At 43.7% G+C, this 26,282-nt stretch overlaps 1 protein-coding gene across 1 annotated transcript in view; it reads left to right on the top strand.

Annotated features, from left to right (window-relative positions):
- Positions 1-26,282, top strand: part of PIKFYVE (phosphoinositide kinase, FYVE-type zinc finger containing) — a 112,889-nt gene that overhangs the window by 41,038 nt on the left and 45,569 nt on the right. The window contains exons 9-19 of the mRNA XM_063116108.1: positions 458-615; positions 1,061-1,172; positions 5,250-5,397; positions 5,919-6,086; positions 11,842-11,904; positions 13,852-13,981; positions 19,259-19,439; positions 19,657-19,731; positions 21,022-21,129; positions 22,002-22,142; positions 23,078-23,204. Of these exons, the coding sequence (XP_062972178.1) occupies positions 458-615; positions 1,061-1,172; positions 5,250-5,397; positions 5,919-6,086; positions 11,842-11,904; positions 13,852-13,981; positions 19,259-19,439; positions 19,657-19,731; positions 21,022-21,129; positions 22,002-22,142; positions 23,078-23,204 (1,411 nt within the window). The remainder of the gene's footprint in view (positions 1-457; positions 616-1,060; positions 1,173-5,249; positions 5,398-5,918; positions 6,087-11,841; positions 11,905-13,851; positions 13,982-19,258; positions 19,440-19,656; positions 19,732-21,021; positions 21,130-22,001; positions 22,143-23,077; positions 23,205-26,282) is intronic.

Below are 26,282 nucleotides of genomic sequence, written 5' to 3'. Positions count from 1 at the left end.
CTGAAGGGATGATCTATAAATGATTTCCAGTGGCACAATTTCCTGAAAATAACATGTTGTGCCTTTAAGCTGCACCTTTACAAACCTAAAATAACAAAAACCATTAACAAAAAGCAAAAAAAAAAAGTACAAAATGTTCAGAAGAGCTCTTTTATTGCTTTAACTAAAGAAAGAATCACCAGATGTGGTATCTCAAACTGGCGATGAAAGGAAGCTCAACACTTAAATCTTCCTTTTCCCCTTTGGTAGACACTTGTGGTCAGAATTTTAAAAAAGGTAACCGTAAGAACTGCCTCTTTAATAAAAAAAACCTGTGTTGAGTTCAGTATATCTGAGGGCGAAGGCATCTTGTAAATAACTTGCAACAGATGTAATCTGCACCTCTCAAGACAGGGACAGAACACTTAAGCCCACCAGACATGCGTTATCGCAAAATGTCATTGCCTTTGCCTTGTAGGACTCTGTCCAGTTAAAGGACCTGTGGAAGAAAATATGCCATCACAACAGCGGGATGGAGTTCCAGGATCATCGTTACTGGCTGCGCACACATCCCAACTGCATCGTAGGAAAGGAACTGGTCAACTGGCTCATGAGAAATGGCCACATCACCACCAGGTAGCAGAGATGGATGAGCTCTCATAGAATCATAGAATAGTAGAGTTGGAAGGGGCCTATAAGGCCATCGAGTCCAACTCGATGGCCTTATAGGCCCCTTCCTCACTCTCTCGATGGCCTTATAGGCTCCTTCCTCACAGACACGCTTCCATGCAGATCAGCTGAGGTGGGGGGTGGAGGTATTTTTAACCCCATCGTGGCATGTTTGGTGGGAAGGCTTAAACATGCCCTCCTAGTGCACCACAGTGGGGAAAGTGTCTTATCTCTGATTAAGTACTTATCTGAGAGAAGAGCTTTCTGCTGCCTGGGGAGAGGGGGCAGAGCCTGGGGAAGAAGCTGGTGGGCTGTTTGGCGAAGCCCTGTTGGGCTGATGCTCCTCATGCCTGTTTTAGACTATAAATGCGTTTGGTAACTAACTTGGGATTCAAAATGGTCTTCCTTTCAGGGCTCAAGCTATTGCGATAGGACAGGCGCTGGTCGATGGCCGTTGGCTGGATTGCGTCAGTCACCACGATCAGATCTTTAGAGATGAGTATGCACTCTACAGACCCCTGCAGGTATGGCCTTCTGTTGTGATGATTTTACGTGTGAATCGGACTGCTTGGACCCTTCTGTTTTTTGTTGGCATGTAGTTGTTTTGGATACTTTTCACTCAGATGTCCGACACCTAATGGCCTTGGTAGCTTTCCAAACCAAAAAAAACCCCGTTCATGGTGTCTGTTTTCTTGTTTGAAGACGTGTGTGAAAGCCATCGTAATTTCTGAGAAGTCTTTAATGTACACTGACTCAAGGTTAAGCAGTGTAGCAAGAAAGCGGTGAAACTTGCAGTAAAAAGACAAGTGTTTCAGGAAGCCAAAGATGAGCCAGCGTTTTTATAATTTAAATCAAATTGCCCAGCCCTGAAGTAAAAGAAGGAACTTGCAGTCTTCCAGCTGTTTTGGCCTCAAACTCCTATCATGCCTCACCATTGGCTATGCTGGCTAAGGCTGATGGGATTTGTAGGCCAAAACCTCTGAAGGGCCGCCATTTGCCCACCCCTGTTTTCCTGCCTTAGTGGTGCATGGTAGTTTAATGGCAATTCCTGGAAGTCTGTCCTGATGTCCAGGCCTTGCTTCAGAGCTGCCTTTGTAGAATTAATCCGTGAAGAGGTCAGAGTCGGCCTTATAGGTGGAACAGGTTGATCTCACTTCTGTTTAGTCAGCTAGAGAATTGCTCAAGTAGTAGGTCTGAGGGCAGAGAGTACCGACCTTGGGGTAAAGGGCTGTCTTTCAGCACAACCCCTTGGCTCTGGTCCCAGCCTTCTAGTAGCTGCTTCCAGCTGAAGTGTGTTAGGCATGGAAAGGAGGCTGTGCTTCAATAGGTCTTCCCGTGAGGTTATGAACTAGTTGGGTGTGAAGGAGATAGGGAATGATTGCTGGAGTCATGTCTAGTTTTTCTCCTCCTGGGTTGGAAGAAGGTGTTTCAAGTGATCAATCAGAATCAGACTCTGAAGTAGAGGAGTCGGCGTTAGTAACAGGCCAGCTTGTACCAGTGGGAGAGAAAGCTCTCATGGGCTCTTCACCAGCTGGGAGTGATGCCTCTCTATTATTATTTATTTCTTTATTTATATATCACCATCAGTGTACATGGTGCTGTACAGAGTAAAAACAATAAAATAGCAAACCCCTGCTGCATAGGCTTACATTCTAATAGAATCATAATAAAACAATAAGAAGGGGAAGAGAATGCACTAAACAGGCACAGGGTAGAGTAAAACTAACAGTATAAAAGTAAGATCAAAATCAAGTTCTAAATGCTTTAGAAAAAAGAAAAGTTTTTAGCTGAGCTTTAAAAACTGCGATTGAACTTGTAGTTTGCAAATGTTCTGGAAGAGCCTGCCAGATGTAAGGGGCAGCGGAAGAAAATGGATGAAGCTGAGCAAGGGAAGTAGAGACTCTTGGGCAGGTAAGAAACATGGCATCTGAGGAGCGAAGAGCACAGGCGGGGCAATAGTGTGAGATGAGAGAGGAAAGATAGGAAGGAGCTAGACTGTGAAAAGCTTTGTAGGTCAACAGGAGAAGCTTATATTAGATTCTGAGGTGAATTGGAAGCCAATGAAGAGATTTCAGAAGTGGAGTAACATGGTCAGAGCGGTGAGCCAAGAAGATGATCTTAGCAGCAGAGTGGTGAACAGAAACCAACGAACTGATGTGAGAAGAAGGAAGGCCAGTGAGAAGAAGGTTACAGCAGTCCAACCGAGAAATAACCAATGCATGAACAAGAGTCTTGGCAGAAGAGACAGACAAAAATGATTTAATCCTGGCAATATTATATAGGAAAAAACGACAGGATTTAGCTACTGCCTCAATATGAGGAATAAAGGAGAGTGAGGAGTCAAATATAAAGCCAAGACTACGAGCTTCCTTGACTGGAGTAAGTGTAACATCATTGACAGTAAGAGAGAATGAAAGATGGGGAGAAGGTTTAGGAGGAAAAACAAGCAATTCTGTCTTTGCCATATTAAGTTTCAAATGACGATGAAGCAACCAAGCTGAGATATCTGAAAGACATGCCGAGATACGATCGTGAACATCAGGAGAAAGTTCCGGAGATGAAAGATATAATTGTGTATCATCAGCATACAGATGATATTGGAGACCATGAGATTGAATAAGATTACCCAAGGACAACATGTATAAAGAAAACAACAACGGGACAAGCATCTCTTCAAGGGCAAACAACACACAGTCAGTGGGAAGCCAATCTTCTTCTGAGAGGGAGAGCACAGAGAGGTTAGCCGATCCTAGAGTACGCCGCAGACTAAAATGGGCGGAGCTAAAGGAAGGCAGGTGAGAGATAATCAGCCTGGTCGGCCTCCTGTCAGAAGCTGCCTCAGAATTAGTCTCTCTGAAGTTAATATGTCTTGAGAAAGGGCTTTCCATTCTTCTTGAAAGGACAATTGTCTCGCTTAGTTTGCATAGTTTTGCCTAAGGGAAAGTTCCTAGAGATTTGACTCTCTTCAGGTGGGAAGAGATGTTTATTGCTTGTGGATTACTTAGCAAGCCTCGTTATTGTCTCCCAAGAAGTTTTTGAGAAACACGATGGCTGGGCTTGTAATGCCTGCAGAATATGAAGGCGGCGTTTACAGAGTATCTTCATGTCTAATGTGGGGAAAGTGCAGCATGTTACGGATGTATGAAGTGGAAGTGTAGTGGATATAATTGGAAATTCCAGTGCCAGCTCCAGGTTTCGGAAGGCCCTTGGACAAGGCCCCGTCAAAGGCCTCCGTCCCTCAGTGAGTCTGCCTTCCCTTCACCACTGTCCTCAGCTGCCCTTGCTCCTCCTCCTCTGCCTTATCATTCATACCACTTGGTTGCTTGACCTGCAGACAGCCAGGGAGCAGGCATTCAGTGGCATCTACTGTTCATCGTCCTCACCACTATCTGGGCCAGAGTGAGAGAAAGGTGAATAAGCAGGTGGACCCCTGCTGGTGTGTGGGCCCTTGGCAGATGCCTCATCATGCCTAGCTTTGAAACCAATCCTGGGAAATACTGACACACACTGGTCTAGAGCCACGTGTGGGTGCCTCTAAATCTTTGGTTAGTCGTCTGCAGCATAAACAAGGGCGTATAGATCTCTCTTGTATGTTGTACATATTTAAATAGCCTGTGAGATTTACCTGTAGCAACCAGTTAAAAAGGCATTGTGCAACTGTTCCATCTTTTCTTAATGGTTTTTTTCTGGGGTCGTCGTCCCCACCCACCCCCGGTCTTCTTTCCTACCCGAAGAAGCAGTGGAATAAAATGAGATGGTTACAAATTGAAGGCAACCGAGTTTGCCCATGCTCTAAAATTCCCTGAACAAGACAGAGAGACTTCATAATAAAAGACTCATCTGGAAGTTCTCCGGCTCTCCAGAAAGGCCAGAGAGCCTTTTTAATTCTGGAAAGATGGCAGTATAACACACATTTCTCCATGTCAAACTGCTCTCCGTGTTAATGCCTTATTGATGAAGATCAACATCCCCCATTACTTGCTTTATTTACATTAATGACACTGAATTTATTGTCTTTGTTGATTTTCTTTTCCTGGTTATTTTTATGTATAGGTTCTATTTATTTTTTTAATCAACATCCACGCTTACGCTACTTTTAAAAACAATTACACGCCTTAAACAATCTTTTCAAATTTTTGTTTTGCTTTGTATTTACGCCTTTGCGAACTTCCGGATTCCCCTTCCAAATAAACCTGAATTTACTTCTAATCCTACTTATCTATCCAGTGGAATACATTCTCAATGTATATTTTTAATAAAATCCTTATTTGTATTTCGGTAGTGATATCGTTTTGTTTTCGTAATGGATAATAGAGAAAGCAAAAAGTCAGCCTCTTCCCACATGCACACACGTAATCAACAAAAATAATAATTATATTAGTTGCTTTCTTCCCCCTCTCTGCCCCCAAATAATTGCTCACTTTTTATTTTGGCTCACATAGCATAAAAATCGAAAACAGTGTCTTCTGAGGCAATTAGAATGAACGTATATTTCTGTACTTTACATAACCCCCCTTTTATGCTAATGAAGTAACCATACTTGTTCCAACTTGGACCCGAGTGAGAATAACGCAAGACATTTCTGTTCTGTGATCTTTCAGAGCACGGAATTTTCTGAAACGCCTTCTCCCGACAGCGATTCGGTCAACTCCGTGGAAGGTCACTCTGAGCCATCCTGGTTCAAAGACATCAAGTTTGATGACAGCGACACGGAACAAATTGCCGAAGAAGGAGATGACAACCTGGCCAGTGAGTTTCCGCGCCCCTCTTCTTCTGAGGCTGTGTCTCCACAGCAAGTACATGTTGTGCTTTGCTCCGCTTGCTGTTGTGTAGAAATAAAAGCTTTATCTAATCCTCTTAAGTGGACGCAGCATTTTCTGTGCGATTGGCTAGATCGATTTCCTCCCCGGCTCCTTCAAATTGGCGTAAGGTCTTTGCACTGCAGCTGTGTGGACACGATGGTCTGACAGCCACTGTGCTTCTTTACAAAAACACATGAGCAAATGGCTTTGAAATACCATCAGAATCCCAGCAAAGCCATGAGCCAGAAGTGAATGAAAATGCTCTTTCTTTCTTTCTTTCTTTCTTTCTCTCTCTTTCTCTCTCTCTCTTTCTCTCTCTTCAGCATTGCACACTGGGCTTTGTTTAATTAAGATAATTTCTCTCCTCTCCTTGATACCTTCATGGATACCTATTATTTGAACCTCCCCCCCCCGCCCCAACCTCTCCTCCCTGTATCTCTCTCTCTTCCCCTTACTCAAATCTAAAAGATTCTGCCAGCCCTAGCAAGCGCACCTCAGTCAGCAGCTTCCAGTCTGCCATGGACAGCGACTCAGCCGCTTCCATCAGCCTGAACGTGGAGCTGGACAACGTCAACTTCCATATCAAGAAGCACTCCAAGTACCCACATGTGCCCCCTCACCCTGCCGACCAAAAAGGTATGAGGTAGTTACCGCTTGGAGTTGCACATGGTTAAAAAAAAAAAAAAGGCAGCACTTGGGTGGTCATTTGTCTGGACTCTGCTTCCTGACTTCCCCCACTGACCCTGTTTCCTCTCATGCCTTTCTCTCACTGTCGGGAAACTCAGGCTTACACCCAATGTTGTGCATAGTGGACTTTCCCATCCTCCCCACCCCCGGAGCAGATTCGGAGGAACACGGCGTGAGAAAGCCCTTCCAGCCAGTGGTTTCTGTTCTGCCAATGGTTTCTCTTCCGCTGGCAGAAGGCTGTGATTGGATCCAAGGCTCAGATTTCGAATTGCTGTAGGCAACTGCTCAGGATAGTATGTGCAAGTTAGTGCATGCCAATTAGGGGAGGGGCCGTAGCTCAGTGGCAGAGCACCTGCTTTGCACGCAGAAGGCCCCACCCACGTTCAATCCCCGGCATCTCCAGGTAGGGCTAGGAAAGACACTTGCCCGAAACCCTGGAGAGCTGCTGCCAGTCAGTGTCGACAATACTGGGCTAAGTTGAATCATAGAATCATAGAATAGTAGAGTTGGAAGGGGCCTACAAGGCCATCGAGTCCGACCCCCTGCTCATTGCAGGAATCTGTAAAAGGCAGCTTCCTTCGTGTCTATGTTTTCGCATAGCTCTTCAGTGACAGACCTCATGTCCACGTAGATGTCAGAGTGTTTGGTAGAAGATCTGTTGTTAAGCAGCCTTTCATGCTGGATGCCAATATGAGATGATTTCTCCTGGAATTCAGTCCAGCGGAAGGACCGTAGTCCTGCTCTAGCTGGTGTGCTGGTGTGTTTTGCCTCCTCCGCCCCAAGTACAAAAACGAATAATGATATTGCAGATAAAATACGACGTTTCCATCTTCCTTGTTTCTTTTGACATCACTCCCTGACAGAAACCACAATGGAATTTAGGGGATTTTGTTTTTGTAAAAGGAAGTAATATAAAAGAAGGTAAATTTGCCTGTGTCCACTCTTGCTCATAGTTCTAGTTCTAAAGAGAGAAACTAACAAATGTAACTTCAAGTTTGAAGTGTTGTTATTCAGTGTGTGGCTGAATTATTCCATGCATAGTACCATGCAACAGCCTTACTTAGTTAAAATTCTATATTAGTGCGCTGTATGATAAAACTAATATAATGGAATAACTATAGTAATAGCAGTTCTTTTTTCTGGCTTTGTAAATTAACCACTAATTTTTCTAATATTAATTGTTGCATGCCAATCATGTGAACTGAATGCATTTGGAAGGTGCTGTCCGTGTAAGGAGTAAGATCTGGGAATGTTCAGTATTCCGTGCATTTCACAAGAAATTTCGGAAATTCACTTCAAGGTTAATTGACTCAACAGCTACACAAATGTGTCCAAAGTACTTCTGGAAACAATAAATCCTTAGGTTATCTCTGCCAGGCATTTGAGCTGAGCATATTGAATCCTTCCCTGATGTAGAACAAGAGGTCAGAATAATGCATTCTTCTCTTTCTCAAATTGTACATGATCTTTGAAAGCAGCTGTGAATCACCATTGCTTTGCCACATGACTGTGAGAAGTTAACATGTGATGTCAGTCGCCATCACTTGCTTATTTTTGTGCTTGTTCTTAGATGTCTTTTAACCAAGTGATAACCTTTTATTTATTTATTATATTTTTAAACTGCCCGATAACCATTGTATTCTCTGGGGGGGGAATACGAACAGTTAAAAGACTAAAATATCATATTGTGCTTTCAGAAATCTGTCCTAAAAATTTAATTGAAAGCCTACTTTGATGTTTTTGCCACTGAAGTGTTTGCCACTTTTCCTTATGTAATGAGAAATAGAGCTGCTTTGAGGAAGTGCAAAACACAAATTCATTTTTGTTTATTAAGCTAGATCCTGGCTTCAAGTATATCCCATTGCTGTCAGTTGCCTGCTTAAACAGGCATTCTGTGTATGAAAGCATCTTATTCTTAAGACTGCTGCAGAAGGTGAGAACTTGCTCTCTTGAAGTGAGGCACTTGATTCCTGGTCTGGTATATGGAAACTTGGCAAAAGTGCTGGAGGGATGAAAATGGAACATGAGGAAGTGCAATGGCCTTAACTTTATTATGCCACATAAACTGAAAATGAATGGATAGGACAGGCAGTGACAATTCAAAGATAATTCAGGGGGAAGTAAAATGATTCTGGCTGAGCAGAGGGCTGAGTTGCCACAGCCCAAATAGATGGAATGGAGGTTCAATATTGTGGCTTTTTAGCTATTCTTCTCTGTATTTAATTGTTTTAAAACCACCATCCTCTTGAGGATACATTATCTTCTCAAGGTGGTTTACTATAGTCAGTAAAATAATATATGGTTGCACAAAAACAACAACATTAAAATGGCATATGTAATCTGGTGTAGATAAAACTATTGGATAAAAATATCAGCAGCAAATACAAATATTAACATCTAGATATTCTTGGTCTTTACAAATGGTCAACAGGACAAACTGTAGAGTGAAGTGTGGACCAAACCACACTTTGTCTACAGTTGGTCCTGTTGACCATTTGGGTAAAGGCCATACCATAAGGGTAAAGTCTCCTTGTTCCACCTCATAACTTCAGAATAGTGACGTCAATATATTGCCTTAGGGAAAGAAATCTTTTACCTTTGTGTTCTGGTCCACAATTCTGATTTGGGTGTGCTGTGCAGACCAAAACACTTCCTTACATTACGGCCGAACCAGGTTGAGCCCATTATGAACCCATAGTGTCTGGATTCAGATGTCACAGAGCAAGCTCTGATTGGGCTGAACGGAGGTTGCATATTCAAAATGGCAGTGGCACGTTCAACTGGGGCCTCTGTGTTAGATGTTTGTTAGTCAAGGAAATGCTGTTCAGAGCTTTCTTCATCCTGTTTGCTCAGGATAGTGACCACAGTGGTGCACTGAGAATTGATTTTGAATTTTGTTAACCACTGTTGTTCTGGAGAAGGGTTCCAGTATCTTCTAATGTCTTTATCAAGGGCTACTAGGGAAATATAGCAGGGCTCACTGTTTAAAAAATCCATGTTCTTAAGAGAACATTCTCAGGACCTGTAGCCTTGTCCTCGAGGCTCCATAACTTAAAGGCTGCTAAATCTGAAAATAGATTATTATTATTATTATTATTATTATTAACAATAATAATAATAATAATAATAATTTATTTGTTACCCGCCTCTCCCTCTGGATCAAGGCGGGGTACAACACAAATGCAAACACCATAAAATACATATAATTGATTTAAACATATAAAACTAATACATTGTTAAAATGCATCTTAAAATTCAACTGGGTAGGCCTGCCGGAAGAGATCAGTCTTTATGGCTTTCTTAAATTCCGGAAAACTGTTAAGTTGACGAATCTCTCCCGGCAGGCCATTCCACAGTCTGGGAGGGGCAGAAGAAAAGGTCCTCTGGGTAATGGTTGTCAGCCTTGTTTTTGTTGACTGGAGTAAATTCTTCCCAGAGGACCTGAGTGTGTGGGGCGGATTGTACAGGAGAAGGAAGGTCAAAAGAATAGCTTTGTATTTGCAGAGAGATGTCAAGGCTGCGTCCTGATCATACAAGGATTGACAGACTGAACCCTTGAGTGCAAGGATACTTTTACCCGTCAGTGAGGAGTTGTTCTGTAAAACCATAGTGTTGGGAAAGGACTGCAGGCCACAAAGTCCAGCACTGGTGCCTCACTGGAATGTTACTGGTCAACCCAATGAATGCAGACCAATGAGCCTGCTGAAAGCAGTAGGGGGGAGCAAACAGCATCAAAGTGCGTGCACAACAAGATGGTTGCCAGTAAGTAGATGAGTGTGTTAATTTACACAGTCCTCTGGTATAGCTGTGTGCCTGCTCAGTTAGAAATGATAGACAGAAGTAATGCCAGAGCCCTTGTGGGTCTTGCTAGTAGCCAAAGAGGAAGTGAGTCATGCTGCTTCTGTAACATGTGATGGGGCAGATGAAATCAAAGCACGAATAAAAATTCTGCTGGATGCACTCTTATTTCTCCCTTTCTCTTCGCTCTGCCACCCTCTTCACTTCACATCACATCTTGCTTGATGAAGAGTTCTGTAGAATCCAAAAGCTTGCTCGCTATTTTGTGACATTTTAGTTGGTCCTGATAAAGATATGTTAAAAGCCATGGGGATCTCTGTTTTTTATCTTAACTATGGCCATGTATTCCTAAAGATGCAAGCCAACGTCAGTTAGTTGAACATAATCCCCCCATTCCATATCTCTGTTACAAATTGTGATTACCCCAAACATAAGTGCATGTTTTGACACTATGCTGAGAACCTGAGACCTTGGCTTCGTAATGCATCGCCAAGGCATTCTGCTGGATAGCAGTTGCTTATTGGCAGGAATGATATGAGGTGTAATACACGACTCTTCACCTGTGCACAAGAGTCCAGTGTTGTGATTTTTGTTTTCAAGGGAACAGCCATAGTTCAGTGGTGGAGCTCTTTTGCATGCAGAAGGCCCCAGGTTTAATTTTCAGCATCTCTAGGTAGGACAGGAAAAACTCCTTCCTGAAACCCAGGAAAGCCGCTGCCAGTCAGTGTCAACAGTACTGAGCTAGATGGGCCAATGGTCACTTGAGGATCAGGTGGCCTTGGTGGCACGAAGTGCCTTCTACCAGCTTTGGTTGGTAGCTCAGCTACACCCCTATCTGGACAGGGATAACCTGGCTTCAGTTGTCTATGCTCTGGTAACCTCCAAGTTAGACTACTGCAATGCGCTCTACGTGGGGCTGCCTTTGGAGACAGTTTGGAAGCTGCAGCTTGTGCAAAATGCAGAGGCCAGAGTGATAACAGGGACCAGAAGATTTGAACATATAAGGCCGATTCTGGCCCGCTTGCATTGGCTGCCTTCATGTTTCCGAGCCCGATTCAAGGTGCTGGTTTTAACCTATAAAGTCTTACACGGCTTGGGATCACAATACCTGTTGAAATGCCTCTCCCAACATGAACCTACCTGTACACTGCGCTCAGCATCCAAGATCCTCCTCCAGGTGCCTACTCCGAGGGAAACTCGGAGGATGGCAACAAGAGAGAGGGCCTTTTCTGTGGTGCACCCCCCCCCCCCAATTGTGGAACAATCTCCCTGACAAGGCCCACCTGGTGCCGACATAGTTATGTTTTCGGCGCCACGTCAAGACTTTTCTCCCAGGCATTTAGCAATATGTAATTAGCTTGGGGTTTTTTTTGTATGTTTTTGTGGTTTAAAATTTTGGGATATTGTTTTTAAATGTTTTATCCTATGTAAACCGCCCAGAGAGCCTCGGCTATGGGGCGGTATACAGATGTAATAAATATAACAATAATAATAATAATAATAATAATAATAATAATAATAATGGTCTGACTATGTATAAGGCAGCTTCCTAGGTTCCTAACTTGCTCGTCCTATCTGAATCCTTGCTTGGCATGGGCTATTAAACAAATGGAGCATAAGCAAATTGGGGAAATATCTTCTGTTCAGTTTCTGTTTTATGTCAAGCTGTTTCCATAACAGCACGATACATTGCTTGCCAGCCAAGCCAACACATGGGTACAGCAAGAAAGAATGGGAGAAATCTCGGGGTTGTTTCTACAACAGTGACTAAACACATGAAATGAGTCACTTTGTTTTCGTCTGGTTGAGTGGGTGTGTAAGCCATATAATTATAGTAACACACTGGCATAACCTGTCATTTCTTTCGTTTTCCCCTCCCATTTCCATATTTTCTCTCTCCTTTCAGAGTACTTGATTGCTGACAACAGCGGACAGCAAATGATCTCAATAAGTGACGCTTTCATCAAAGGTAAGTTGAAATGCGGGAAAACGGGCTCAGATAATGTCGAGTAAACAACCCCCTGTTGTTAAACACATTGAACACATTAAATCAGACCGAATTCGGTCCGGATGAAACCTTTGTCAGTCTCTTCATGTACCTTTTGAATATAGCAAGTCAGTACACTTCTTTCCTTCTGGATTGTGTTTTGCGTATGTGTCTGGTCTGTTTTTCACTTTGAATGAATATTCCCTCAAGCTTTGTGTCAGCATACACAAGAAGCTACCTGAAACTCACTCTGACTGGTGATTAGCAATCTGCATGTGCTCCTCCCCTTGCATAATACAACTAAGTTAGCATCTGTTTCCGGGTTTCATCAGTTGCTGGCCAAGTAAACAAGCAAGCACTGTGTGGGCCTATTAAAAACCCTGTTCTTTGCACAACTTACAGATAGCAAAGTTGTTTTGATAACGGGGATCTCCGCTTCTGTGCGCGGGTCCCTTCTCCATCAGTTAGTGCAGCTCCTTCCCTAACCTGTTTTCTTCGATCTGTTTTGGATTTCAGCTCCCATCTGCCCCAGCCAGCATAGCCAATGGTCAGGAATGCTGGGAGTTGCAGTCCAAAACACTTGGAAGACACCAGGTTGGGAAAATATCTGGTGGGGATTTATGTCTTGGAACAACCCCGACCCCACCCATATGCTAGCAGAAGCAGCTCTCGAAAGCTCCCTCCATTTCAAAATTATTTTCATAGAATCATAGAATAGTAGAGTTGGAAGGGGCCTACAAGGCCATCGAGTCCAACCCCCTGCTCAGTGCAGGAATCCACCCTAAAGCATCCCTGACAGATGGTTGTCCAGCTGCCTCTTGAAGGCCTCTAGTGTGGGAGAGCTCACAACCTCCCTAGGTAACTGATTCCATTGTCGTACTGCTCTAACAGAAAGGAATTTTTTCCTGATGTCCAGCTGGAATCTGGCTTCCTTTAACTTGAGCCCGTTATTCCATGTCCTGCACTCTGGGAGGATCGAGAAGAGATCCCGGCCCTCCTCTGTGTGACAACCTTTGAAGTATTTGAAGAGTGCTATCATGTCTCCCCTCAATCTTCTCTTCTCCAGGCTAAACAGGCCCAGTTCTTTCAGTCTCTCTTCATAGGGCTTTGTTTCTAAACCCCTGATCATCCTGGTTGCCCTCCTCTGAACACGCTCCAGTTTGTCTGCATCCTTCTTGAATTGTGGGGCCCAGAACTGGACGCAACACTCTAGATGAGGCCTAACCAGGGCCAAATAGAGAGGAACCAGTAGCTCACGCGATTTGGAAGCTATACTTCTATTAATGCAGCCCCAAATAGCATTTGCCTTTCTTGCAGCCGTATCGCACTGTTGGCTCATACTCAGCTTGTGATCTACAACAACTCCGAGATCCTTCTTGTTTGTAGTATTGCTGAGCCAAGTATCCCCCATCTTGTAACTGTGCATTTAATTTCTATTTCCTAGATGTAGAACTTGGCATTTATCCCTATTAAATTTCATTCTGTTGTTTTGAGCCCAGCACTCCAGCCTATCAAGATCACTTTGAATTTTGTTTCCGTCTTCCAGGTTATTAGCTGTCCCACCCAATTTTGCCATGTGACTGAGCGCATGGAGGGTGCCCTTTGAGAAAACGGAAACCCAAAGCTTGCATGGATCTGATTTCCCTGGGTTTTTTTTAATCCCAGTCTCCACATTGTATAGTTTTTTCTCCGATCGTGACCTTGTTGATAGCAAAAGCATGAGAAATAGAGCGCTGATGATGCAAATATACTACAGAATTGATAGCTTAGGGCCAGTAAAAGCCTCTCAAGGGCCACTTTCACATATGAATCCATGTAAGGAAAATGTTACGTGGGAAGTCCTTTTGAGTTCTTAGTCTTGAAAGTAGCCAGTGTATGGATCGAGATGAGATTATACAGCTTCTCCCTATTTGTGTTTTTGTTTTGTAGAGTCGCTGTTTAATCGAAGGGTTGAAGAAAAATCCAAAGAGCTGTTTTTCACACCATTGGGCTGGCACAACAGCAATCTGGAACTGCTCAGGGAGGAAAATGGAGAAAAACAAGCCATGGAGAGGCTGCTGTAAGTTGGGGTGATACGACCAGAGTTCACATGGATATTGACCCTTAAACAGAGGGCTTCAATTAGCAAGCTAATAAAAGTCCGGAATAAGTCTGGATCCCTTTTCAGTCTCATTTAGTGCTCCTCAGGGCAAACCCTGACAGAATATTTATTTATTTATTTATTACATTTTTATACCACCCAATAGCCGAAGCTCTCTGGGCGGTTCACAAAAATTAAAACCATTAAGAACATAATAAAACATCCAACAATCTAAAAACCCAAATACAAAATACAATATAAAAAGCACAACCAGGATAAAACCACACAGCAGAAATTGATGTAGGATTAAAACACAGAATTAAAACAGCAAAGTTTAAATTTAGGTGTTAAAATACTGAGAGAATAAAAAGGTCTTCAGCTGGCGACGAAAAGAATACAGTGTATACACCAGGCGGACCTCTCTGGGGAGCTCGTTCCACAGCTGGGGTGCCACAGCAGAGAAGGCCCTCCTCCTAGTAGCCACCTGCCTCACTTCCTTCGGCAGGGGCTCACGGAGAAGGGCCCCTGTGGATGATCTTAAGATCTGGGCAGGTACATACGGGAGGAGGCATTCCTTCAAATAACCTGGCCCCAAGCCATTTAGGCCTTTGTATGTTAGTACCAGCACTTTGAATCAGGCCCGGATCTGGACTGGCAGCCAATGAAGTTGTAAAAGGACTGGCGTGATGTGATCTCGCCGGCCAGTCCCTGTTAGTAACCTTGCTGCCCTGTTTTGTACCAGCTGAAGTTTCCGGACCATTTTCAAAGGCAGCCCCACGTATAACGCATTGCAGTAATCCAAATGAGAGGTTATCAGAGCATGGATAACTGTAGCTAGAATATATGTCAGAACATATGAGATGTGTCTTACGAAGGTGTAGGCGGTTGTGATACACTGCTGATATTTGGGCTCTGGAACTGCTTGTAAAATCCCCAAATTTATGGTTTGAGTGAACCATGTTAAGAACATGGGAAGAGCCCTTCTGGTTCAGACCAAACGCCCGTCTCACCTAGCATTATGCGCAGTATGCATAATCGGGCTGAAACAGCTGATTCCGCGTCACTTCCGGTGACGTGGCTGTACCTGAAGTGACGCATTCGAGAAATTCCACGGGTCCAGTTTTTTGATAGAACACCGTCTCAGCCGCCGCTCAATCGCAGCTCGACAAAATTGGTTCAATGTGAAAAGTCTTGGAAATGTATATTATCTTGCAAATCATATATTTTTAAAAATATAAATGAAAGGTTTTCATGAGATATGTTGTGTCCCCATACATTTCGTTATTACAATTTATGTATGTGTCCGTATCTCTTATAAGTTGTTAGTTTAACCTTCGGTTTGCTAGTAAAACTGAATTACTGTGTTGCGAAATGATGCATGTCTAAAAAGTGTGTCACCAACATGAAAAGTTTGGAAAGCTCTGCTTTAGTGCTTTAGCTCTCTGTGTGTAGAATACTTGGGTTCTGGAGAGTTTGAGGTTCAGTGTAGAGAGTGGTGTCTTTTGAGTGGGGTGTGCAGGTAGACAGTTTGTGTAAAATAAACAATAGTGATAATATAGTTCAAGAATGATTGTGTGAGAGGAAGGAAAGCGTGTATGTGAATGAGTGAAAGGATTGGATGAAAGGTATCAAAAAGGTTTTGAAATGTTTTAATTTGAAACAACGCTTGTGAACTTTTAAAAATATTTTTTAATCATTTTGTTTTAACTACCACAAAAATCCCACGTGTCTGTTTGGCATTTATCATCTGAAGTTTATACATTTAGCACCCACTCTGACAATTATTCACCTCAGCACATATAATTCACAGCGCATTATTTTATTATTGAAATCCTTCTCCATTTAACCCCTTTCTCCACATAGTTTGGAGGAAGGCAGTGTTTGCCCCTCGCCTCAGGCGTATCAAGCGGTGGTGCTTGGCTTGAGCAGGGAGTAGCCGCAGCCAGGCCTGGTGTTCAGAGCCTGTGTCGTGGCAGTAACCCCCGCCCACTGTGCCATTTGCCATTCGCTGCAGCATTCTGTGGCAGCAGCAAACCGACATGCTTATTGTTATTCTGTGTTGTGTGAAGAAAAGTAAACATTTGCAGGCTGGTATTAATGAACCTAACACCTAAGAGACTGTAAATCATTTTTTATAGCAGTGGTGCATCACAGTGATGAATGCAGCTGCTGAATTTAGCTGCGCACTTTCAAAATCAATATTTGATCTATGTTTGAAAAAGAACGTTTAGTGGAACTTTTGAGATGTCAGGGAAGTGTTGTTTCTCATTAACATCTTGGGGAGAGGAAAATTCTGTAACAGTTCTTTCAGGAATGAGTTGGGTTCTCTGGCATTAGTTTTGTACCTAAGGTACGAACCCTAAGGAGGTTCGCTTGGCACCTACATTATATGCTTTTAGACGTCAGGTGAAGACCTTTTTATTCTCCCAGCATTTTAACGGTCTATAAATAAATTTTAACTTGGTGTTTTAAATTCGTAATTTTGCATTGCTGCTGTTTTTATCTGGTTGAGCTTTTGTATTGTATTTTATATTATGATTTTATATTGTTGTTATATACTTTGAATGTTTTTAATTTTTGTGAACCTCCCAGAGAGCTCCAGCTATTGGGCGGTATAGAAATGTAATAAATAAATAAATAAATAAATAAATAAATAAATAGTAAACGAGTGGTGTGAGAGCTCTCTCCGATTCTCTCCCCGAACCCAAACTCTTAATTCACCAAGGAATAAAATCAGGAGGACAAGTTTATCAATGGCTACTCCTCATTGGCTATGTATTATATCCTGTATCAGTGGCAGGGTGCCTCTCTATATCAGTTACAGATTCAGCCCTGAGCCTGGACGCCTGGGTTTCGGTGGTGGCCAGGAGTGCATTTGCACAATTAAAGCTAGTGCGCCTGCTGCGCCCGTTCCTAGAGATGTCAGACCTGGCCACGGTGACACATGCCTTAGTTACATCCCGATTGGATTACTGTGACACGCTCTATGTGGGGCTGCCCTTAAAGAGTGTTCGGAAACTCCAGCTGGTTCAAAGAGCTGCAGCCAGATTGTTGACCGGGGCTGGTTACAGGGAGTAGACAACTCCCCTGTTAAAACAGCTCCACTGGCTTCCAGTCTGTTTCCGGGCACAATTCAAAGTGCTGGTTATGACCTATAAAGCCCTCTATGGCTTGGATCCAAGTTATCTGAAAGACCGTATTCTCCCATATGAGCCTGCCTGTGTCTGAGATCTTCTGGGGAGGCCTTTCTCTCAGTCCCACCAACATCCCAGGCACACCTGATGGGTGCATGGAGAGGGCCTTCTCAGCGGCTACTCCAAGACTCTGGAACTCCCTTCCCAGGGAGGCTAGGCTGGCTTCCTCTGTGCTACAGTTTCAGAGGCAGGCAAAACCTTTTTCGTTTCACCAAGCTTTTGGAACTATACCGGACCTGTGTTAATGTGTTGGATTCCCCCCTTTTAATCTGTTACAGTTTTGTAAAAAAATGTAAACATGTTTTTAATTTTAATGTAGGATTCATTCTATTTTAACTCTGGTAATTTATACTGATATGTTTTAATCTTGTAAACTGCCTTGAGTCCCAGTACTGGGAAAAAGGCGGGAAATAATAATAATAATAATAATAATAATAATAATAATAATAATAATAATAATAATAGTAGTAGTAGGAACTTGTGGGCTTCCCATAGGCACCTGGCTGGCCACTATGTGCACAGAATGTCGGGCTAGACAGGCCTTTGGTCTTCTTGCGTTTCCCTGAGATGACATGAAGCAAGCATCTTTCTCGGCCTTCACCATCAGTACAGTGCATGCAGCCCTTTTAACAGTGCTGATCTGATGGGAGGGAGTCCGTTAGGGCCACCCCTTTGCTTACTTACTTCAGCCCCTCACTAAGGGCCTGCACTTCCCTTCTCCTTCCACCTGTTTGACTCTGGGCCCAGGAAGAAGAGAGTGAGCTCTTGCAGATAAATGGCATGGTCCTCTTTCAGATGCCTGTACCTTTGGCAGTCACATCCCTGGCATGGTGATGTTAACACTCCATTTTCACATAGGGGGGTACCTGACCTGAAATCGCGCCCCCATGAAAATGACCCAAGAGTTTGCCTCAGTAAACTTGTAAACTTTGAAGGGGTTTCTCCCATGTAGTAGGTTTGGCAACTTTGCAGATTGGGGCGATTTTAGACACATGTATCCTGCTCATTGCAGTAATTGAAATCTCTGCATTGCTGCTACGTTTTGTTTGGGGTTTTACTTCTATTTTATACTGCAGTTTCAAACTTGTAAACTTGATATTGCATCTAAACTGTTTATACTGTGCTTTATCATCTTGTATTTTATGGTTTTAATGGTTGTGAATCCGCACAGAGAGCTTTGGCTATTGGGCAGTATAGAAATGTAATGAACAAAGAAGTAATAAATTTGGGGTCAGGATTTGCATGCCAGGACTTTTTCCCACTCAGTTATAAACACAGCAGTCAGCCCTCCTCTGCTTGGGGAGCCCTGAGCTGTCCTTTCGTACCACCTAAGGGTTTCACTGTAGCTCCTTGACATTGGAAGTCCACTGCCGGGCAAGAATAGGATGGCCATATGAAAAGGAGCACAGGGCTCCTGTATCTTTAACAGTTGCATAGAAAAGGGGATTTCAGCAGGTGTCATTTGTATATATGAGAGCCAGTGTGGTGTAGTGGTTAGAGTGTTGGCCTGGGAGTCGGGAGATCCGGGTTCTAGTCCCCACTTGTCCAGGGAAACCCACTGGGTGACTTTGGGCCAGCCACAAACTCTCAGCCCAACCTACCTCACAGGGTTGTTGTTGTGACGATAAAATGGAGAGGAGGAGGAGGAGGAGGAGGAGGAGGATGTATGCCGCCTTGGGTTCATTGGAAGGGGAAAAAGGCAGGATGTAAATGCAATAATAAATAATTAATATGGAGAACCTGGCAAAATTCCCTCTTCATCACAACAGTTAAAACTGCAGGAGCTATACTAGAGTGACCAGATTTAAAAGAGGGCAGCTTTAACTGGTGTGATGAAGAGGGAATTTCACCAGGTTCTCCAGATATACAAATGACACCTGCTGAAATTCCCTTTTCAATACAACTGCTAAAGATACAGGAGCCTTGTCCTCCTTTTCACATGGTCACCCTAGGCAAGAAGGCATATATACATTTGTCCTTGGCTCTTGTGAAAGGAACGTGGCCTCCTCCTCCCTCCTGAACATTAGCCGTGACGGTTTCTTTTTAAATCCTTGCTCTGCAGCTCAGCGAATCACAACCACATGATGGCCCTGCTGCAGCAAGTGCTCTACAGTGAGTCGCTGTCCCTCTCCTGGAGGGACATCATCGTCCCTGTGGTGTGCCAGGTGGTTCAGACTGTCCGGCCCGATGTCAAGAACCGGGATGATGACATGGACATTCGCCAGTTCGTCCATATCAAAAAAGTGAGTCCGTGCGTTGGGGAGAGTCCTTGGCCCGTGGGGTGGATCCCCCCTGTGGGCCTAGCCCAAGAAACGGGGGAGGCTGTGTTTTCTTGGCTGTTCCTGGAGAACTTCTTGATGTTAGGGGAAGAATTCCTTGCTCGAAAAGAGCTTTGCTTCCTCGCACAAACTGGGCTTAGTGGTGGGGAAATCATGTATAATATCCTTCCTCTTTTGCCAGATTCCAGGCGGGAAAAAATTTGACTCGGTGGTGGTGAACGGTTTTGTATGTACCAAGAACATCGCGCATAAAAAGGTAGGATGCCACTATTTTGTGTAATTTGATAGCGTGGATGACGGAAGTGAAATGTCCAACGATCCATGGAATTATTCATGAACTGTAGCGTTTTTTTGCTCTCGATCTTTCCCACCCTGCTGTATTTGATTCCAAATATGCACATCCTGCCACACATGTGACTGCCACAATGTGTGTTTGGATATGCACAGGATTAAGAGCATAAGAACATAGGAAGAGCCCTGCTGGATCAGACCGAGGGTCCATCTAGTCCAGCGCTCTGTTCACACAGTGGCCAACCAGCTGTTTGACCAGGGACCAACAAGCAGGACATAACAGCTTCCTCCTGCCCGTGTTCTCCAGCAACTGTTCCCCAGCCAGTGGCCATGTTGGTTAGGAATTATGGGAGTTGCAGTCATAACTTTTTGTTATAGACTTCCTAAGTAGGTCTCATTCAAGACTACTTGGCCAGAATAGTATCTGCTCTGTATTAACTGCTTAGTTCAGCCTTTCCCAACCTGGTGGCCTTCAACTGTGTTGGACTACAACTCCTACCACCCTTGGCCATGCTGGCTGGAGCTGATGGGAATTGTAGTTAAACACATCTGGAGCGTGCCAGCTTGGGACACACTGGTCTAGCTCATTGCTGTCCAAGTGGCAGGCTGCAGGCGGGCCCTAACCTGACTTATCCCTTCCCCCTTTGCCTTAGACGCTCCCCTTCCGTTAGGAAATGAGAAGTCTTCAAGGAGTACGAAGGCCTGTGGGGCTGGCTCTCACCTCCAGTGGTAGGGGGCTTGCCAGAGCTCCCCACAACCCACAGCTGCCTGGGAGGCCTTTACCGGGACAGGCTCCTCCTCCTCATATCTTCTCTCACGTTCACTCCCCTTCCTTGGCAACTCAGCTGATGGAGCTGCGCGTGTCCCGACCTGAAAATGTTGACCCTAGGTTGTTGGATTTATCAAGACTAACTAATCTTGCAAATACAACTGACTTCCCTGATTCCTTGTTATTGTTACATGGCTGGAAGGGGATGTCAGAACTACTGTAACTTTACGTGGGGCACGGAGGAAGCTGCTTTATACGGAGTCAGACCATTGGTCAGTGTTGCCTACATGGACTGGCTGAGGCTCTCCAAGACTTCAGTCCGGGATCTTTCCCAGCCTTGTCTGGAGATGGAAGCTGGGACCTTTTGTGTGCAGCACGGGTGCTCTACTGCCGAGCTACGGCTCTTCCTGTTGGGCTGTTTAGGAAAAGTTTTTATCCGCTATGAAACTGCAGAGGAATCCATTTCACAACCTTGTCTCTTTCTAGATGAACTCCTGTATTAAAAACCCCAAAATCCTTCTACTGAAGTGTTCCATCGAATACCTCTACCGAGAAGAAACAAAGTTTACCTGTATAGACCCCATTGTCCTTCAGGTTGGGCGAGTTTCCTTTTCTTTGTCCTCTTTATTCTTGTAGCATCAAAACAAGTTCAGATGCAGTGGCCGGGGGCTGCACAAAAGAACGGGGGCTGGGGGTGGGGGACAGCGGTTCTAGGGAAAACCTGGTGTTAACGTAGGAGTGGATGTAATGCTGCCTCATGGCTAATTTGAGAAAGTGAGGGGAAGGGCCCTGCAACATCCTCCTCGTCTCTGAGGATATTGGGACATCGCATCTGTGATGGGCCACCGGTAGGATACTATTGAAATCGTTTGATCTGTGAATAACAGGGCAGATTTTTTGAAGCGTTTCTTTAAGTGGTTTTAAAAGCGGACACAACGGTTATGTATCCTAAAGTATTCTGCATCTTGACCTCCGCAGACATTCCAGAATTTCAACTCTCCCTACTTTTTTTTGGTCAGTGTTCATAGGAAGCTGCCTTATAGACCAGACCATTGGTCCATTGGTCCAATCAGACCATTGGTCCATGTAGCCCAATATTGTCGACACTGGCTGGCAGCAGCTCTCCAGGGTTTCAGGCGGGAGATTTTTCCACCCTACCTGGAGATGCCACAGATTGAACCTGGAGCCTTCTTCGTCCAAGGCGGGTGCTCTACCCATTGACCTACGGCCCCTCCCTTAAGTCTAATCCCCTTAAGTGCTCTCCATCTTGCACATGGATGGTACCCAATCTAGGATGGTGTTGGCCTTCCTAGTCCCCACTCCGCATTCACTTAGGAATTGGTTTTAAGAAGATCTTTAAGTAGGCATGCTTCAGTTTTTCAGCCTTAGGCAGACTTACTCTTCAAATGCTTCCTGATCTTGTAACGCACACCTGATGGGTGTCATGCCTGCTTTTGCCGTGCTAGGAAAGAGAGTTCTTGAAGAACTACGTCCAGCGGATAGTGGATGTCAGGCCTACTTTGGTCCTGGTTGAAAAAACCGTGTCCCGTATCGCCCAGGACATGCTGCTGGAACATGGCATTGCTTTGGTCATTAACGTGAAGCCGGTAAGTGCTAGCGTTTCTGCACGAAGTCGTGTTTTGGTGCCTCCGAGTCCTTCCACGCGAATAAAAGTTGAAGAAGGCTAGTGGTGCTGTGCCTTAAATATGATCTAATGCCGCGAGAGAGATTCGTGGGGGGACGTGGGCTTCCGGTGTCGATTTGCCATTTGGCTGTGGGGGAGAGTGCAACCTGTAAGTGGCATTCTGAAGAGCTGTGTTTCCTTTCTAAAGAAGTGATTTGTGGTTTTATTGAGATGAGCATTTTTTAAAGAAAAGTTTCAGAGGTGGGGAGGGGGCAAGCATTGTGTCTCCCACATACACATGCTCTTGCCACTCTGCCAGTGACCCAAGTCTTTAAGTAGAGCAGTGCTGGATCAATCCAAAAACTTATCCAGTCCAGCAGTGTGTTCCCATAGGGGCCAGCCAGATACCCATGTCTTGCTTGTGAGCTTCCCAGGAGCACAAGAGCATTCTTCTCACCCTCGTAAGCCATTGGTAGCTTTTCCCTTTCTCAACTCCCCTTTTAAAGACGTCCGAATTAGCCATCGCTACATCTTGTGGTAGGGAATTCCATAGTTTAACTATGCTCTATTTTTTATTTATTTATTTATTACTTTTCTATACCGCCCAATAGCCGGAGCTCTCTGGGCGGTTCACAAAAATTAAAAACATTCAAAGTATAAACAACAGTATAAAACCATTGGGTATACAACCACTTTGTACTTTACCCAATTGTCATCCCTTCTTCCCCAGTCTTTGCCAAAATATCTCAAATAGTGCAAAAAGTACGGCAGTTTAAATTTAGGAAACCTTACTTTTTGTAGAGCGTATACTGTGGTTTCAGTCTACACTATATCCTCTTCTTCTCTCTGCCTCTCCCTCGATTCAGCTAAGTGAGAGGTAAAGTGCAAAGCGTTATTTATCTTATTCATGTTTTGCAGCACGTCTTGGACAGGGTAAGTCGGATGACTCAGGGAGACGTACTGATGTCCATGGATCAGTTGCTGACCAAACCGCATCTGGGAACCTGCCACAAGTTTTACATTCAAGTGTTTCAGTTGCCTAATGGTGAGTGAAGCAGGCTGTTTGCCTGGAATTAGTATCGAAGGTGCCTCCTTTATTTTGTAAGCCTCTAGGCAGGGTATCGCTGTTTTATTTGTATATTTTGTACAGCACCAAGTACATTGTTGGTGCCAAATAAATAAATAAATAAATAAATAATAATAATAAATGCCGTATATATATGCCAAGTATTGTTATTAGTGTTGCCGACCTTTAACATCTTAGCAGATAAATGATGTAGATTTAGATATGACTTCTTTAAAGCCCAAGCCATGATTAACATAGATAAGCAAGTAAATGTTATAGGGTTGGCAACATTAATAATAATACAAGTATAGGGTTAGGGTTAAATAATAGTTGTTGTTGTTGTTGTTATTATTATTATTATTTCTTCTTACCCACCTCTCCGATTGGATCGAGGCGGGGAACAACAGCAAGCATAAAATACATAAAATACTGATTAAAAACATAGTATACACTGTTAAAAACTTCCTAAAAGCATCCTAAAATTCCACTGCTTCGGCCTGCCGGAAGAGATCAGTCTTGATAGCTTTCTTGAATGCTAAAAGACTGCCAAGCTGACGAGTCTCCTCCGGCAGGTTATTCCTCAGTCTGGGAGCAGCAGAAGAGAAGGTCCTCTGGGTAATAGACATCAGCCTAACTTTGACTGACTGAAGTAGATTCTTCCCAGAGGACCTGAGTGTGCAGGGTGGATTGTACAGGAGAAGGCGATCCTGCAGGTAGCTTGGACTCAAACCATGTAGGGCTTTAAAGGTGATAAGCAACGCTTTATACTTCGCCCAGAAACTATTTGGCAGCCAGTGAAGAGTTTTTAAGACTTGTGTAATGTGGTCACAGCAAGTATAAACATATCTTTTATGCTTCAAGTATATACATATCTTACGCTTCATATCTTACAGTTTGTACAACAACCCTGTGGGTAAGTCAGTGTTATCTCTGTGGGTTGTATCCAAATGTGTTGTCCCACCAGTAGGAAGGAGCCACTGGCAAAATAGATTTTCTCTCTGCCCCCGTAGCCCAGCATGTGCCCTCAAATCTGCTCTGGAAGGTTTGGAGATTCCGGAGCAGATTTGGGGGTGGGGGTGGGGCATACAGGGGAGGAGAGGGCAGGAATGGTCCGTGTGTGAGCAGACTTCCGCTCGCACAAGGGTTGGATCCAACCCCATTTTACAGACAACAGGGCTAAAGCTGAGACAGTAGCTTGCCTAAGGCCATTTGGTAAGCAGAAGCAAGATTTGAACCAGGGACTTTGGGACTTGTAACTCAGGTTCTTAATCATATGTTAAATCAGCTAGTTTCATTGAAATTCTAAATGGTCGCCTGCATTTTTTTGGGTCATGGTAGACTCCCCCCCATGTGATTCCTTCACACATCTGGTTGAGGAATGGGTCCATGTTCCTCTGAATCCATTCAGTAAGCTTTCAGAGCACAGACCAACCTATGGAAAGAACTCCCAGAAAGGCAGCTGTGTTAGTCTGTTGCAGCAAAAACAAACAGTGTTTTACAAGTGTCTTAAAAGACATTATGGCATATGCTTTTGTGGATTTAAAGTCCAATTAATCAGATGCATCATAAAAGAAAGTGCTTGGAATTCAATTAGTTGATATATGATATAAAGCAGTGGTTCCCAATTAGCTAAGTACTGCGGACCGCTTGTTTTTCAAATGCCAAGCCAAGGACCCCCTACTTTTGAAAAATGTGTCATCTCTGTGGTAGTTACCCGTGCGAAGCAATTTTTTGGAGAAAATAAGGGGTAGCCCCTAATAAGCAAAGGATTTTAGGTATACTAAAATACAGAACATAACATTTGTGATATTTGTGATATTACCACGCAAAAATGACAGTGATTTAGTTAGGAATATAAAGACGAATTTAATTTTACTAATGTCTAGTTTACAACTGAACAAATTATGACATGTCTAGCAGCTACTAAACCTAAATGTGATGGGAGAAATCATGCCTCTTTTTGTCTCGAACAATCCCTTCCACATCCGGTTCAATATTTTCTACTTCTAATCTCAAATCTGGATCAACATCAAACCGATTTCTATGCTTGTTCTTCATATAACAAACATCGAAAATGTTTGTTCACAAAGATATGCGGAGCAAAAGGGAACTAGATGTTTCAAAGCCTTTTCACCTAACTTCTTATAATCAAGAAAAACCTTCACCCAGAATGGGTCCAGTCTATATTCTTTGAAAAATGGTTTCATTGAACCATCATCACAAGTCACGTCAACAAGTGCATCTTGCTCTTCCGCAGAGAGAGATGTTAATTGTACATCACCACATTCAAAAGGATTCCTTCTCCATGAGTTTTCGGGATTAGGTGCAGGGGAGTAATCTTTGAAGCTAGTCGCTAAATCACGCAGGTGCTCAGTGATGTTATATTTTACTTCTGGTAGGAATTCGTCATCAGTGGACTCCAGAAATGAATGGTGAATATGTGAATGGTGCCATGGACCCCCTGGATGGGTTATGTGGACCCCCTGGGGTCCACGGACCACCAATTGGGAACCACTGATATAAAGCATTCAGTGTATATAAGGCAGTGTTCCAAAAAGTGAACCGTGAACCGCCCAGAGAGCTTCGGCTATTGGACGGTATAAAAATGTAATAAATAAATAAATAAAAGAAGGAAAAGAGGGCCTCTTCAGTGGGTTGAATCCTTTGTGGGACTCCTTCCCCAAAAAAGCCCTCTAAGTTACCTCTCTGCTTTTCCGTAGGAGGCTGACAAACCATCTTTATTTTGTAAAGCTTAAGGACTCGGGTAGCTGGTGATATTCCAGCCAGATCTCTGCATTCATTTTTACTTATTTTGTGTTTGGCTTTAATTGCATGTTTTCGTTTTGGATGCGTTTAATAGTATGAACCACTCAGTTGCATTATTACTAAATGTGAGTGGCCTTGGGGAACCTTAATGTTTTTGAAGGGGAGATGGCAATGGTGGAAACTCAGAAGGTTTCTGGGGGTGGGAGAAGACTGGTCTGCATTCTGAACATGTGTTGAGCCTGCTTATATTGCTGTAATATGTATACATGCTGGCCAAGGTAAGTCTGAAAA

The sequence above is a fragment of the Elgaria multicarinata genome, chromosome 2 (assembly GCF_023053635.1).
Source record: "Elgaria multicarinata webbii isolate HBS135686 ecotype San Diego chromosome 2, rElgMul1.1.pri, whole genome shotgun sequence".
NCBI classification, from domain to species: domain Eukaryota; kingdom Metazoa; phylum Chordata; class Lepidosauria; order Squamata; family Anguidae; genus Elgaria; species Elgaria multicarinata.
Note: the sequence above shows the minus strand (reverse complement) of the source record. Positions and strands in the feature narration are given on the sequence as shown.